Here is a 16,511-nt window from a genome sequence, read left to right as displayed (position 1 = left end):
AAGCTACGTGCGTTGATTTTTATCCCCTCCCTGGAGCTCGGTAAGACTGGCATTTACCTCATCACCTTGACACGGTCCCGTGCGAGGTCCTTTCACGCAGAGATATTTGCATATTGTCAAACAACTGCTGAACCGTGCGAGCCAAAAGTCTGAGCTGACTGTCAGGATTCGTTCACTTGTGATTAAAACACATTAAAGAATAATGAGTCTGGCCTACACAATAACCAATCTTGAGAAACAAAACACACATTTACAGTCTTGGAAGTGTGAAAAGACAATAAACTAATATAAAAGCTGACATTTTTGACTTTCATTGCTCATAAAATAATCTCTAAATCGATCATTCACGCCACAGCAAGGGAAAGTTGTTATTTCCTTAATTAGCGTGTTATCTTTAGAATGAGAGGAATTAGGACAATGTATTTGCAGTGAATCACTCAAGATTCTTTTTTCTAAAAAATGAGCGATAACCGAATGCTATTAACGGCGTTGTAATGGCGTACTGGCAGTGTTAAAACTGAATATATGAGCAAACCCAATATGAGTAGGACCAGTAATGGAAGGCACAAATTTTGCCTGAAATATGCAGCTGCAAAAATTCCTCAAAGATGGCTGAGATTTTGATGAATGCCTCTGAAAGAAGGAGCGGGGTTCAAGGCTTAAGAGGACATCGCTCAAACAGATGAATGCTTTTATTGTTTTCATAACCACTTGCAAGAAAGAGAAATCGAACTGTGCTGATTTAAGAGGAAATAAGCGAGCAAAATATTAAAGACACTCACGGACACACAAGTCTCCACTCTCAAAGTAGCCGGGACAGCACTGTGAACGGCGACGGTACATGGTCCTCACCCCACGCCGATAAGCTGTCTTGTAGCTGGTTCTGAGATGGAAACACGTACATGTACACACAAGAGAAAGCATGAACATCAATAACCCAGTTGGTGAACTCCACAAGGACAGATACAAGGACATTAAGACATGCAGTTAGCTACCATTAGCTTTTCTATTTGTGTCTAATAATCCTAGCCAAGTCCTAAAGGTGGAAAGAGTAGAAATAAACATAATTAAAGTGAGTTAAGTAAAAGTTTCTGTGCTCGTTGAAGGACATATCGCCTCTGAATGCTACATTGCAGCACAATGACTCATTGGGCCCACAGCTTTTAGCAGAGACACTGACGATAAAGTCTTTAATGCAGCAATTAAAACCAATGTAATGTCAGATGACAGTCAAATGGCCATTTCCATCCTGACTCTGACCACTACAATCACGGCCGGTAACATTAACTCTTGGTGATAAAGATACTGGCACACCGGAATCTTAATTTTTATGTTCTAGTGGGAGAGTGCTGCTTGTTGCCATGGAGCTGAATTGTGACAACTGCAGATCAAAGGTCAGGGTCACGCTCACCTGTGTCTGGTGCATTTAAACCAATTGAGGATGTCGGTGCATCTGGTGTAGTAGATCTGGTCAAAAGGATGAGCATAGGACTCTTGAACAGTCACTGCGTAACTGAGAGAGGGAAAGACCAAAAAGAAATTTCAATCTCTTACTTATGTAATGATATTTTTTTCCCCTTAAAAAATAAATAAATAAAACATTTAGGCCAGTATTTTTTTTTGACACGGAGGCCCCCCATTGTCCAATACAATATTAAAAGGTGATTAAAATTTATTATTTATTTTTCCCCCAAAATTATTTATTAACAGAAATTGGGAGTGTATATTTTATTAGGTCACCCTGTTGCCTCCTTGGAAGTTTTAAAATCATGTTAAAATATATTAAGTTACAGGGTCAATTAATAAAGGTAGATTCATCCAAAACACAATTTATTGCGGCATTTGGAGAAGTTTTTTTTATTTCATAAAATTTAGATGTAACAACCGACCCAATATATGGCTTGATACCTTGTACAGATTTTTGTGGAAAGTCCATTAATTGCGTACTTGTTCATTTATACACTTTTGCAAAAAATCCTATAATTGGCTGTTTAATGGCAAGAATCTACCGTAACAAATTACCCCAGACAGTTGGACAACATACCCCGCTAATGGTAAAAAAAATGTGGTAAAGGTACTGTAAATTTACAGTACTGTAGTCCTGGGCATTAGCAGTGCAAAGTGTGAGCCTTTTTTTGTAATCAGGACTTTCGCGTATTTGCATACACATTAATAAACCGAACCGAGGAATATGTACTGGAGAAAAATATGACAACTTGCCCTGGGGACTTAAAATTTCCCAAATGTGATTATATGTTGCTGAGAAACAAAGAATTTGCTGGTAGCATCAAGTTTATAATCAACTGTATTGTGAAAATACTGTAATCCAAGAAACAAAACCATTAAAAATTTAATATTCAGACATGTATCCATCTATTTAGCTTGAAGTTCAAAGCAACTTGTTATCTCAAATAACGAGACAAGCATAAATGTTTCCCTTCAAAAGCTACAGTAGCTCTAAGAAAAACAAGATGTCTTATCACAACATCCATGAAAAAACATTACATATTTATTGCCAACAAAAATGACATTAAAGCTCCGAAATATTCTTTCAGGAAACCAATGCTGAAACTCATTCATCTCTGCAGCCCTCTGTCCTCCTCTCTGCAGAGGCAATCGCTCCTGCTTATTTATCACAACTGATAACACCCTTTACAAATAATCATTTTTCAAGCCATAGGTTCAATCAAACAGATTGTTCTGGTCAACTGAATGCTGTTCTGCCTGTTTTATTTTAGCAACATATCCTTACTCTCTCTCCCGACTCACATACACACACTACAAGGTTGATAATAAGAACATCAATATTGTTCTGTGTGTTTAGTGACTGAACCTAATACCTGTAGGCAAGTGTAACCAGATCAACACTCCCAAACACAATCCTTTACATCCCTTCAACTGTGCCATTAAAAGTGAACACAGTCAATAAAGGAAAAAACAAATGTAGATCCTCTAAATCTCTGAGATAACAGAACAGAGCTGAAATACACATTGTGTGTGTTCTGCGACTGATCCATATATCTTGTCCTTTTTGTCATCCCATTAGGGGTAAAAGTTTATCCACAGTTGTAAATATTCATATCAAGTATCCATTCAATTATGTACCATCAACACAACAAATAAAGCCATAATAATTCAATATGTAATATTCTGACAAGTATCCATTTTGAATAACATTTTATCTCAGACAACATACAAACATTGATGGGGAATCACCTAACTCAGCAACGCTATTATCTTGACTAAAATTTTCTGTGGCCCATCGGTTTTTAAAATTATGTCATTTTTTTCTTGTAATAAGCTATTTTTTGCAGCAAGTAGTGATCATCTTGGCAAAACACAGCAAAATCATATTTTCACATTTTATTCGCACAGTTAGTTGGGCACTTATCAGAATACATAAAGTACAGTTGTACAACTGAGTACACAGAGTCAGTAATCAAATGTATTAGAAAGTCCAAGTACAGTGAATAAGTTTGTTTGGACTGTTCAAAAAAATTTACTGATTCAAAACAATTCACTAATTCTAGCCCAACCAAATATTAAATGAAATGCTCATTGTTGTGTATTCAACTTATTGCGTAAATTAGGATGTATCCTAGTTTTATAAGTTGTATTTATACTAAATATATATTATTTCAAGTTGGATGAAGTCCTAACTGAGATAGTCATTGTTTATGCCTTTGAGCAGTATCGCAACACTGTTTTTAAATGGTTAAAAATTGAATAATAATTATACTTACTATTAATTATTATTAGTAGTAGTACCTTTTCACATTTCCAGGTGTCTCAGAAGTGGAAGTCTTCATAGTGCTATAGTGGTGAATGTTTACTACCACAAATATATTTTAATGTTCCCATTTGCTCCAATAGCAAAAAAAAAAAAAAAAAAAAAAAAAAAAAAAGAAATAAGAAAAATTGTGTTTCTATGACTTTCGTTTCCAAAGGAGGAAAAAAATCATTGAGTGATTGATTATGGTGGTCAGAAGAGAGAAAGATTTGTCTGCCATCACTCCTTCAGCCATTGTGTTAGAAACACCCAAAATGCAGCGTTAACTACTTTTATAGAATTTAATGCCAAGTAATATAAGACAAAAGTATAGTGTTACAAATGTACATTACAATTTTTTTATGAAAAGAGTTACAATATTAATAACTGTGGAAAGGCATCAGCACAGTTTGTGAAAAGGGTCCACTATTATGTAATATTATTCATATTATTATTATTAATTAAACACTCAATGTACAATTTATGTAGGCCTACATTAAATAATTAATTTTGAACACCTCCACAACCCGTTATAATTACAACAATTACACAAGCATAAATCACTACACTGAAATTTCAATCCTCTTTTGACCAAAATATCATTCTGGCATGTAGGAGAGGAATAACTACGCAGTGTGAATCCTGCAATTGAGAAATGGAAGGTAAAACGGAGTTTAACACAGGAGAGTGCCCCTCTTTCACCTTTCCCAGTGACTGCAGACATTGGGGTCATCTGGGTTGAGGCTCCATGCGCTGTTAATGAGGCCCAGAACAGCCAGCACAGGCAGGGCTAATGGGTAGGCCCGTACCAGCCCCATGACTCCTCCTGAGAGAATGAGAGTGAGAAAGAGAGAGTGAGAGAGTGAGAGAGAGACAAGGACACTTTTTGTCCTTTATCATTCCTATAAATTGGAGCCCTTGGATCATACTTGGAAGTAGAGTGAAAAGAGATGACTTTTTAAGATATTTAACAATATCAATGAATTCAGGAATTAGGTATGCGTGTGTCTTTTGACCGAAATGGGTCAATAGCCAATGACAACTACAAAGTGTGATAGAGACTAATACAATTTAATTAAACCAAATTAGATGCATACAAACACTTGAATGAAAACTTTCAACACAATATTAACTTGATAATCTCAAAATGTCCAAATATTGTGCGCTTCATTATCCTGGTTCATACGTCAGTCTTTATGCACCTTATATTCACGCATACTTGTGTGAGTGCATATTCTGTAACACTTAGCTCAGGATATTAGTCCAATGACACTGACGAACGACCCTTTAAGATCACACACGGTGAACCGTTTGTTTAAACTGTCAAGATATCTTATTAGACACATGATGGGAGTTGAGCATGTGTGTGATGAATTGACATGACAGAGACAGATTTGGAAGGGCACGTGAATGACACACTGCACAAGCATGGGTTGGCGAAGCGTGAAAGCACTGATTATGTTAAACTGCAGGGAGTAATTGTAGAAGGACACAAGAACAACAGTTTGCTTGATTCTCTGCAACTCTCCATTATGTACCTGATCAGGAAAGAAACGCAATTACAACCACTAACGTCCTGGTGAGGTTTAAGTGTGCGTGTTTGTACTTTGCAAGCAAATAAACAAATACATACTTTGTTTGGCCTGTATACAGTACCTGATCTGCTAATGCCATTTATGATTTGCATGACATGTCTTAGCTTGAAGACACTGAAAGGTGTTTAGGACACTGCAGGTCATTCACATGTGAGAGAAAAATCCATATCGATTTCACTTCCACTTTATAACAGTTCATTCGAAGGCAGAGACTGAAGTCATGTTCATTTCTGTAAAAAGGTGAATTTACATGGTCACACTTTAAAGGTTTCATATCATTCCACACAAGTACTGCAGCTATAAGACCTCGACAGTAACACCGTTGTTATGATGTTCTGTTCAGCTGTACAAACAGCTGTTTCCTAGTGAATCACTATAAAAGCAGCTTGAATGTTTGAAGTAAAAACTATGAACACTGGTTTCATTCGTATCCCTAGGTAGGTGGACATGTACATATTTATATGTTTGTATAGACTTTGAAATGTACAATATCAGTGTACTGACAGCACTTTAAGCATGTACAATGATTTTAACCGATAAAAATCTTTATGAATCCACAGATGACAGAGCAGAACTGGAATTGCAAGAACCTTTACCATCAGACACAACCCTATAGCAGGTAACTTTAGAAACTTTGTCTAAAAGCCCATTCACACAAAGAACGATAACTATAAAGATAACTATAATGACAACTATAATCGTCCACACCAGCAGACGATATCGTTCTGTTTGCACGTGCTGCTATATCGTCCGCTGCTTTGAAAGCTCTTTACAGCAGGATGGATTCAGATTGGCTGTCAATGTTTTTATTGTTATTCAGGTTATTGTGCATTTCAGTGTCTACAGAATCAGTCTACAGGTCGACCCCACCGTTGTAAAGCTGTTGTGTTTGTCTCCCTCTGTTCTTAAAGGGACTATGTGTAGTTTTTTAGGTATTTTATTATCTAAAATCAATATTTTTATTCATAAATATGTCCTCAATGGTATACAAATACCTCTTGAGTCTGCGCAGTTGCGATTTCGGGACCAGACATGTGCAGTAAAGAGCAGGAAGTAAAGCTGCAAAATCAACGTCCCGCTCTGGTCCCGCCCTCACTCTCACTGAATCAATCGTAAGCACGCGCCTGTGCTGCAGAACAACCCATTATGTCGGTGTGAAATAATCAATTATAGAAATTTAGATATTAAATTTAAAGCTCCAATCTCCTCAGTCCTCCAAAGATCCCGAAAAAAAGTCTGTTGCTGCTTCAGTGACTACTTTGCTCAGAGAACCTGTCAATCCCAGCTGTCAATCATGTACGCCACATCGCCGTTTTAATAGCATCAAATAACTAACTAAAAAAAAACTTATTTTAAAAACACACACTTGAAATTACATCGGCGTGATGAAATCTACAGTAAATGACAGAAACTATCTTTGGAAAAAAGATTGACCGATGTATCGGTTTACCGATATTTTTCTCGATATTTAAGCATTTTCCCATAATCGGGTATCGGTTTTGTAATATCGGATTTGCCGATAAACGGCACCATCTTGTGGCCAATAATTCCGCCATTGTAGCCCGCGTCTGAGGAGATCAGTCAACAACAACTCTGTGCACACGTAAAAAGTATATGTTCTACTTGCTTTGCTTTAATTATTCAACTTTATTTAACATAACAGGCATGTAGAAATGAGGTTTGAGACATAAATGCCTGATATAGTTTATGCAGCTTGGTTCTAAAAAATTGAGACGAACTCATGGAGTCAAGTAGCATAATCCGTCATGTCCTGCCCCAATAAAGAGGTAACTTTACATGAATTAAATAAAACAGACATGAATGAGTGCATGTTGAAAATAAAAGCACTGAATTTAATTCTTTATCTGTTGTATTTGCTCACCATTAGTCTTGAAAAAAAAGTTCGTTCATATTGCTGAGCACTCACTGGGTTGATGATCAGGAATGCTCAAGCACGGCCACTGAATGAAACTTTTGACAATATTATCTTGTTTAAACAACCTAGATTATATTATCATTTACTACATAGCAATTATTTCGCTAATACACATCTAAATATACCGCTTTGTGGAAATTAATTATTTATTATCTGCACGCGCGATCGCGGTTGAGTAGGCTAGCCTATATATAGTTCTGTGAAATTGCGCATAGATAAACAGCACTTTGTCAGAAAGCATTTCATGATCTAGACCTACAAAAATATTATTAATAATTAATAACATACTAGTTGGAAAATGCAATGATGTATATGCTGTTTTGTTTGTTACTTTCCTGACAATGTTATATTCCAGCTAATATTATTCAGTGAATTAATATTACCCAGTGAATTATTCTTAGCTCTTAGTTTAAATCTATTAAACGGCACATAAACCTTCTAAAACTGTTTAAAATTAATTACATTTCTGCAAAGGTGATATGACTCCCCTGTCAATTATTTTCTCCATATGAAAACATTAGACTTTTAATATTTATTTTGCCTATTGTTAACATTGTTGCTGCTGATGCTTATAAATTATATGTATAATTTAGATATAAATTATATAATGTAATAATATAAATGTTTTTATTGTAATTTTATTTATTTACCATTTATGAAAACAAACGAAGCAGGCTTACAGAGCAGAATGCTGAAAGACTCTGTTTTCTACACTACAACCTAGTTCTGCTTAACTGGGAGTATTAAGTTACACTACTAAAATAGCTACTAAAATTCATGTAATTCAGATTTTTTCCCCCCAGTATTTTAGAATAATTTTTGTGCTTTATTTTTTACCTCATCAAAGCTTTTATTTTTAAACAAAGGCACTTTATTTTTTGGACCCCTCTATTTATTTGTGTATAAATATGAAAATTTTATATTCTATTATATTATTTATATTAATATAAGTTTTATATTTATATATTATATAGGAGGGATATTATATATTATATAGGAGGGAGTGATTATGTTATATATATATATATATATTACATATATATATGATATATTATATAGGAGGGAGTGATTGTTATAAATAAAATCGTTTGTTCTGTTCATTTGTGTTGTAATAATTGTGTCAAAAACAGAAGTATAACAGTAAATAAATATCGGTTCTGCATATCGGTTATCGGGCACATAAACATGCAAATAATCGATATCGGTATCGGTTATAAAAAAATCAATATCGGTCGATCACTAGTAATTTAATTGTTTAGTTGGTCTCACGTCCCATTGAATAACATGGGGAGGCAGGGTTTATGAGCTATACTAGGACCGGTCGGGGGGGGGGGGCGATCGAGACGCTTTATATATGCACCTCCCTGGTCAGAGTTCTGGCCGCTGGAAGTTTTTCAAGAAAGTACTCCCGGTTAGTTTCCGGGGCCTCAAAACTGTGCGTTTTTACGTGAAAAAATTCTTTGCGTTTCAAAGCTTGATTAATTTAACACACAAAAAACACGCCGGTCAAAATTCATACCTCGGTTTTAATCGGCAATATTTTCTTTCCATTTCTATCAATCCGCGCTGCTGTCAACGTCAACAGTAGTAAATGTAAAACGTCTGGTATATAGATGGCAAAAGCAATATGTTTTAAGGGATGATCAGGCCATTTCTTCTAAAATGAATTCTATGCATGAATCACTGATTAGCACCGTAAGATCACTTAGCCTTTAATCAAAATGCATCGGTGGCTCTCTGTTATCCCCATAGACTTGTGGTGGTTCTCAAGCATGAAAAAGATTGTACTTTTGTCATGGCTTTAAGTAGGAGTACCATAATGAGGCATCTGACATCAAATTATTCTGTGCTTCCTCTTGAAGTGTAGGTGACTCTAATGAACACTGATTTCTAAGAATTTAAGCTGTGTGGATCCGACTGGCATAACAGTTATTGCAAACGAGGAGAGACAAGAGCAAAGGCGATGGATCCCGGTCGGACTCACCTCAGACCACAGGCTGCAGTCCCTGTAGATGTCTGGTAGATCACTGCTCGCCTGAACCAGACAACCAAAGAGCTGGAGACCAGACAGACCAATAATCAGACTCAAAGCAAAGAGAGGGCACCTGGGTATTGAGAAAGAGAGAGAAGAAACAGTTAGTGTTCAACTTCAGAATAAGAGAGCACAGGAGAGCAGAGAAAAGGTCTAAACGGCAAAAGAGAATAAAGATTGAGAAAAAGGGACACTCAGGAAAGGGACTAAAGCAGTAGGAGCTCCACAATGCAACAGCTGCTAAATCCCAGATATTAAATCTAAACCACACCTCCTGTTTGGAGGGGATGAAACATCGGGCTCATTCGCTTCCTGCTAACACACAAGGGTGAGAGCTTACATTACCTTAAGGAGCATGGAGTGTCAAAGCCTCTCATCGCTACGCAAGAGTCACGAGAGCAGTCTCAACAATAGCAAAGGAGAACAAGCTATTCATGGTCATTAACGACACAATGACAAGTACCACCGTGCCGACAGCTCGGGTCTAACTAGGGGCCTCGTATTCTTCAGCCTCATTACGCGGATCTTCATTATGCCCGCGTCGGGCCGTGGGTCAGCTACGTGGGGTTCAAGACAAGATGAGAAAAATAACACTGCGGGTGCAAACAAAAGATGTAGTTTCTTCACTGTCAGCGTGATTCATTATTTATTCTCCTTCTCCTTCAGATGCAGAAGAGGCTGGGCAGAAAGCCGCAGGCGAGGACACAGAGTGGAACAAGAGAAGGAAGATGAGCTCGAAGCACACTGGAGGGGACAGGCTGTCTGGAAGAGACCTCTTCCACTGCTTTTCTGTCTACATGCTAAAATGTTCAGCAATCAGACTGAGTCTTGTTTGTCCATCTAAGTACTCGGTGGAGCACCACTAAGCCACCAGCAGTTTGAAGATACTAAGATATAACGTAGGCGCAATAATCCACGACTCTGTATCGCTGCTCGTAGCCTGCTCATGTTCTGTTGGATTTACATAAGATGTATTGCTTAGGATCCCGAGGGGATATTCTACGAACAAATGATGCTCTGAATTCTCCTGTTTATTAGTGGCAACAGGCCTAAGGGTGCAAAATGGGATTGCATAATTTACCCCAATGAGGCCCTGAGGGTGGAATGTATAGGCACATCACTGGACTCATTACAGAACATAATGAAGTGTGTAATTGAAAGTTAACTGAATGAAAGGTGAGAGTTAGATTGAACTGAAAGTTTAATTTCCATTTGAAAGAAGCTAACTCTGTAAATAATACAAATGAATACTATAGCAACAGTATCTTGTTATCAGAAGGCCTCTCATATATTTACATTTTCATCATCACAGTGTTGAAGGAGGATGATGGCTGGAGGTTGATTTGATCAAAATTAATTTGGGATGCACAATATATTGGTTTTATATTTACTACCGTTCAAATGTTTGAGGTCAGTAAGATATTTTTTTTAATGCTCACCAAGGCTGTATCTATTTAATCAAAAACACACTAACATAGTATTAGTGATACTGTGAAAACATATTACATTTTAAAATAATTTTTATTTTATTTTAATGTATTTCAAAATGTAATTTATTTCTGTGATACAAAACTGAATTTTCCGCAGCTATTACTCCAGACTTCAGTGTAACATGATCCTTCCGAAATCATGTTGATGTGGTGCTCAAGAAACATTTATTATTAATGATGAAAACCGTTGTCCTGTTTAATGTTTCTGTGGAAACTGTGATACATTTTCAGGATATTTTGATGAATATATTTTGATGAATATATAGAATAGATTTATTTGAAATAGATTTGTTTTGCAACAATGTAAAATTCTTTACTGTCAATTTTGATAAATTGAATGCACCCTTGCTGAATAAAAGTATTAATTTCTCTTAAAAAATCGTAAAGCCAATAATTGATATTGATTTTAATTTATCAATATCAGTAATTTATCCTATTTTCATTTATAATGTACCTACTACACATTTTGACGTGTACTGTCTAAATTCACTTCTAGCATCTAAAATGGCTCATTTTAGTTTTTACCATTTTCTTTATCAAAATAAATAGTATAGAATTTTAATATTGACCATTTGTCGATAATCCGCCATAACATGACAATAATGAATTGGCTTATCGTATTGGTATTTTAATATCGTGCCTCTCTAATATTAGTGAGGTAGTATTCGTTTAAAACATTACACCTCCATCACACATCAGAATTAATGTTTGAATAAAACCTCTCAGACAAACACCTAAGTGTTATTGAAATGACAAAATGCATTAAGCTCTGTTCTGCTGCCATGTATTTCAACGGTTGTAGTATTACATGACAACCATGAGACAAATGGGTAACTAACAGTATTTCACCCGAGACAGTGACTCTGAAATATGAAGCCATACCATTTTACTTCTCATTAATGAGTCTGGACACATAGAACAATAACCTAAAACTCAGATCAATATGGTGGGCCAATGTGTGTATTTGTTGTCTCACCTGCCAGCCTGACATTCACAATAGGAACAACATGCTTCATTGTCAACAATTCACACACTAGAGATCCTGTTCATAAAACTCAAACTCCCTTATGGCTTCTTTTATCCTGTTGCACTTATTTTTGGGATTTGAGATACAACAATGCAATGGTCTTCCATAGATATGTAAGTAACAGGAAGGTTATACTACTCTATGTCCAGACACTTGTAAGGAAAAGGGTACTTTAAAATACTCAAACCAACTCTGTATTCCCACCTTGTCAACCAAAGGAGACATTGATATGATTCAGGACATGCACGTATCAGAGCTCAATGCAATTAACCGGTCAATTCCCTGATCCCCCTGCATCTGAGCCCCTCTGTGAGTGATGTTATGGGTCTGTTGGCAGCTCTCACGACGATAAAGTAAAATCAACCCATCCACTCAAGACAGGAGTCATGACCGCATCTTAAGTTTATGTCAGCATGTCACCATGCTATGGTTATTTATTTCTGTCTTCATTTAGGAGAAGCTAGTGACCATTTACATATAATCATCTAGAAACAAAAGTGATTGCTGACGTTGGAGTGAAGACCCAGATGTGATACTTGCCGTGAGAATTTCAGCTCAAGTTCTACTGTACAATGTTTCCATCGTCACATGATTTCTGTCTTTATATACAGAACTATATTAGTTTTGTTAAAACTAAATAGTTCAAACTGAAAAAATGGTCACAGCACTTTTTTGAAATAAAAATCTTTTGCAACATTATAAATTACTTTTCTGTGATTTTTTTTTATCAATTTAATGCATTCTTGCTGAATAAAAGTATTAATTTCTTTCAAAATATAAAAAATACTAGTGAATACAAAAATATTGAATGATATTGTACAAATATGGCTACTGTTTTAAAAGGAGAAAGACCAGAATCTTCAAAACTGTTAGTCAAGATTGCATTTTTTAAAATTAAAATCTGACAATAATTTAATATATTTAGCTTCTTTAGCTCAAATTAAAGAAACAAAACTGTGGTTCATCTCTTCCCATTTATATCTCTGATGCAGTTCTGGCTTTAGAGAAAACTGTAGTAAAATAATGACCTATATTTTATCTTCATATCAAAACGTTTGCAGACGTTGCAGATTACGTTGATTGCAGATCCTGAATGAATGTACTGTTCCACCTGAGACCCATTAAAAATATCTGTTTACATACATTTGCGTCATACATATTCTGCACAAATTTTGGGTCAACGTTACCACAGCATCATGAAGCTTGTGAGACCTGTCAAAGTTCCTGACAAGAGAAAGCAACAGCATCAGATGATTAAATAATTTTGGCAACTCAGCATGGCACCCCAGTGCATAATTGGCTGATTTGCCTTAAATTATGCCAAGAAAGCTTTCTCCTCATTTTTTTACTTTACTTAACAAAATTTGGGATTTTGAAGCAGCTTCCTGAAATTCTACTTTGCTTAAACTAAACCATTACGATTTGAGAAGTTACCTTTTTAATCCGGTTGTGAAAGTAGTCATCATTTCTTTAAAGGATTGGCAATTGGAAAATATAAATCGGATAAAATAAAATAAAACTGCTTTTTTATATCAAATATCAGGTGCTTATTTAAAGCCTTTCATTCTGACTAAGCCCTGCATGGTTGTTAACATAGCTGAAGAACAATAAGATGGGCAGATGGTTGAAACCTATGTTAACTCAAGCACACTTAATAAGGTACTTTGATTATCACTTAAGATGACTTCAACCAAAAGGTCACAGACTTTCTTACAAAGACATTGTGATTGACCCTGAAGTGTTGAAGAAAGCCTTGTCTTGTCTCATTTAGAAGCATGCACCATTAAGAGAGCCATGGTCTGTTAAATTGCAGTGGCCAAGTGTTTTCTTTCTCTATCTGAATCATGTATGGTTTGTGTGTTTGAACATTACCTCTAAGCAATGACTATCTACACACATCAGTTCTAATCAGGTACTAATCTGTCCTGATTTTGTGTCCTAAAACTTTCAATCACTATCAATCTTGAGAAAAACTTGTTACAAAGACTGCAACATGGCTTTTAAGCAAAAAACCCAAACAATATTTTACAAAGGGCTAAAAAAACAAGTCAACAGATAACCCAATCTCTTGATCAGCAGCACTCCGTCCTGAATGAAGTAAGTGTGGATAAGAGAGCGTGGAACTGAAAAAACACAGTGGGGAAGCTTTGCAAATGCTCTAGGTCACTTAATTCTGGGCACACATGGATTATTCATGTGGCAACCACTGATCATCATGACCCTCATAAATCAAACAATGTGGTTTCTCGCACCACCACTGAGCCCAATTTCAGCCTGCTAATCTCAACGCCATCTTTCATCACTATAACCTTTCCCTATCCGCAGTCTGCACCCCAAGACAGAACCGAGTTTGAGGGAACAGGTCTTTCATGCTGCTCTTATTTCACCTGTTTATGCAGAAAACAATGCAAACTTTATCTCTCCTGTCATGCCGTGTGCTCTACTCCTACATAGGCTATCAAATGCCTCCAGCCGTTTAACTCAGGACAGATGGTTTCAGCACAGTGGATGTCGCTTAAAGGAGTCGCTAAATATAATTTAGGCCATGTTTTTCTCTCATTTTAAAATATTGGGTTATCCAATCACAAACGGTCAGCCGCGACCATTGTGAGTCTAAACAGCATCATTGGTGACCAATTGTTATTGGAGGGTTTCTGATTTCTTAAACATAAACTATGACAACATTTTAGTGCATGTTGATGAAGTAGAAAGAAGTAAACAAACATCAAAAAACATTTTGGACCCCATTTACATTGGTTATGTTAGCCGATATTGGATGTTTAATTGTGCATTGCTATGATCTAAAAATTAGAGGGATAGTTCACCCAAAATGAAAATTCTGTCATTAATTACTCACCCTCATGTCGTTCCAAACCCTTAAGACTTTCATCTTCGGAACACAAATGAAGATCATTTTAATGAAATTTGAGAGCTTTCTGTTCCTCCATTGGCAGCTACGTAACCACCACTTTAAAGGGGAAATGAAGCAGTCAGTCAAGTTTACATGATTTACAAGATGGATTTCCACTATAATAAAAAATTATATGAGAAACATGACAAATGTTAACATATAAAAGAAACACCGTTATATCTTTCGCGGCAAGGGTGCCGCCATTGTGCAGTATTATAACCGGTGACGTCACAGGTTTGGTTTGCTCTGTGCGTTGGATAAAGTGGCCGTGGACCTACCTACAGTACAGTCTAGTGAAAGCAAATCTGCAAATCTATATTGTTTGCCAGCGATGAAGATCTTTATTAGTTGAACATCTTCGTATGCTGTCTGTGAATGAATGATTCCACAGGACGATACATTCGATTTCATTTCATTCAGGTAAGTAATACATTACAACCAAACAGATTATTACGCCACGATAGCACGATCCATCTGCTCTCAAGACGCTGATCTTGACCATGTATTGCAACCTGGTGTTGACAAGAGACAGGAATATGATGGCAGACATCACGAACAATGTTTCCATGTGCAGTTTGTTAACGTAGACGTTGTCTTTTTGTCTGGTACTAATAAAGTTCACTAGCTAAACACTAAGTTAGCGTCAGCTAGTTCATGCTTACAGCTGTTAGCTAACAATGACTGTACCTAACGTTAGTTGTTCGCTGGTTCGACAGGCTTACATGGATCTTTCACTGTATTTTACTGAACTCAGCACAGAGCAAACCAAACCTGTGACGTCACCGGTTATAATACTGCACAATGGCGGCGCCCTTGCCGCAAAAGATATAACGGTATTTCATTTATATGTTAACATTTGTCATGCTTCTAATATAATTTTTGATTATAGTGGAAATCCATCTGGTAAATCATGTAAACTTGACTGACTGCTTCATTTACCCTTTAACACTTCAAAAAGATCTTTAAGGGATCGTAAAACTAATCCATATGAATCGGGTAGTTTAGTGCAATTTTTTTTTGATTGAATTTAGGCTTTTATTCACATATAAACATTGATCAGCGAATATAAACAGAAGCTCAACCGAACCTGCTTGACGTACGAGAACAAACCTCTTGCGAAAGCTCAAACATGCTGCGTAACACATCAGAATGAACCTCATTGGTTCTCGTATGTCAAGCGAATATGCTTGAGCTTCCACTTATTACAACTAATGTGAGAGTTGATGAATGTTTACATGTGAATAAAAACCTAAATTCAATCTGTTCAACGTATAAAGCATTATAAAGCATAAAGCATACTGTGCCACAGTATACAGTGTTCACAGTATTCATCCATGTTTCTTAATTAATAACTTCCAACAGTCCCACCCACCCTCTGTAAGGATATTTTTCAGTCTAGTCACTTTTTTATACACACATTTTCGCTGCTGTTCTAAAAATCTTTCTTTTCGCCATTAAACAAGGTACATAGCTGCTTGAATCTGAGTGCAGGAGCTTTCAGTTACCATAGAAGCGCAAGCGGTTCGCAGTTGATTGCTGTTGTGACATTCGCGAACAGCACTGAACACGCACTTTGGTACAACTTAATATTAGGCTATTATTATTATTATAAACATTTCATTAACCTCAGTAGGCTGTAGAAAAAGAAAATTATAATTGTCTGCTTTTTTCTGCAGAAAGCTGATCTCTAGTAATGTGTCTATTTTTTCATCGATCATATGTTGTAAAGGGTGAGAGACCTGACGAGTCAC

The 16,511-nt window shown here is 36.4% G+C and overlaps 1 protein-coding gene across 2 annotated transcripts in view; it reads right to left on the bottom strand.

Annotated features, from left to right (window-relative positions):
* megf11 (multiple EGF-like-domains 11) overlaps nt 1-16,511 on the bottom strand; it is a 130,118-nt gene that overhangs the window by 92,101 nt on the left and 21,506 nt on the right. For both annotated transcript variants that reach the window (XM_077193319.1, XM_077193320.1), the window contains exons 2-5: nt 9,285-9,405; nt 4,472-4,595; nt 1,412-1,513; nt 783-883 (exon numbers count right to left, since the gene is read on the bottom strand). In XM_077193319.1, coding sequence (XP_077049434.1) covers nt 783-883; nt 1,412-1,513; nt 4,472-4,587 — 319 coding nt within the window. In that variant the 5' untranslated portion in view covers nt 4,588-4,595; nt 9,285-9,405. The remainder of the gene's footprint in view (nt 1-782; nt 884-1,411; nt 1,514-4,471; nt 4,596-9,284; nt 9,406-16,511) is intronic.

The sequence above is a fragment of the Siphateles boraxobius genome, unplaced genomic scaffold (assembly GCF_051911475.1).
Source record: "Siphateles boraxobius isolate OS27281-9 unplaced genomic scaffold, OSU_SipBor_1 31, whole genome shotgun sequence".
NCBI classification, from domain to species: domain Eukaryota; kingdom Metazoa; phylum Chordata; class Actinopteri; order Cypriniformes; family Leuciscidae; genus Siphateles; species Siphateles boraxobius.
This window is presented reverse-complemented; position numbering and strand designations above follow the sequence as displayed.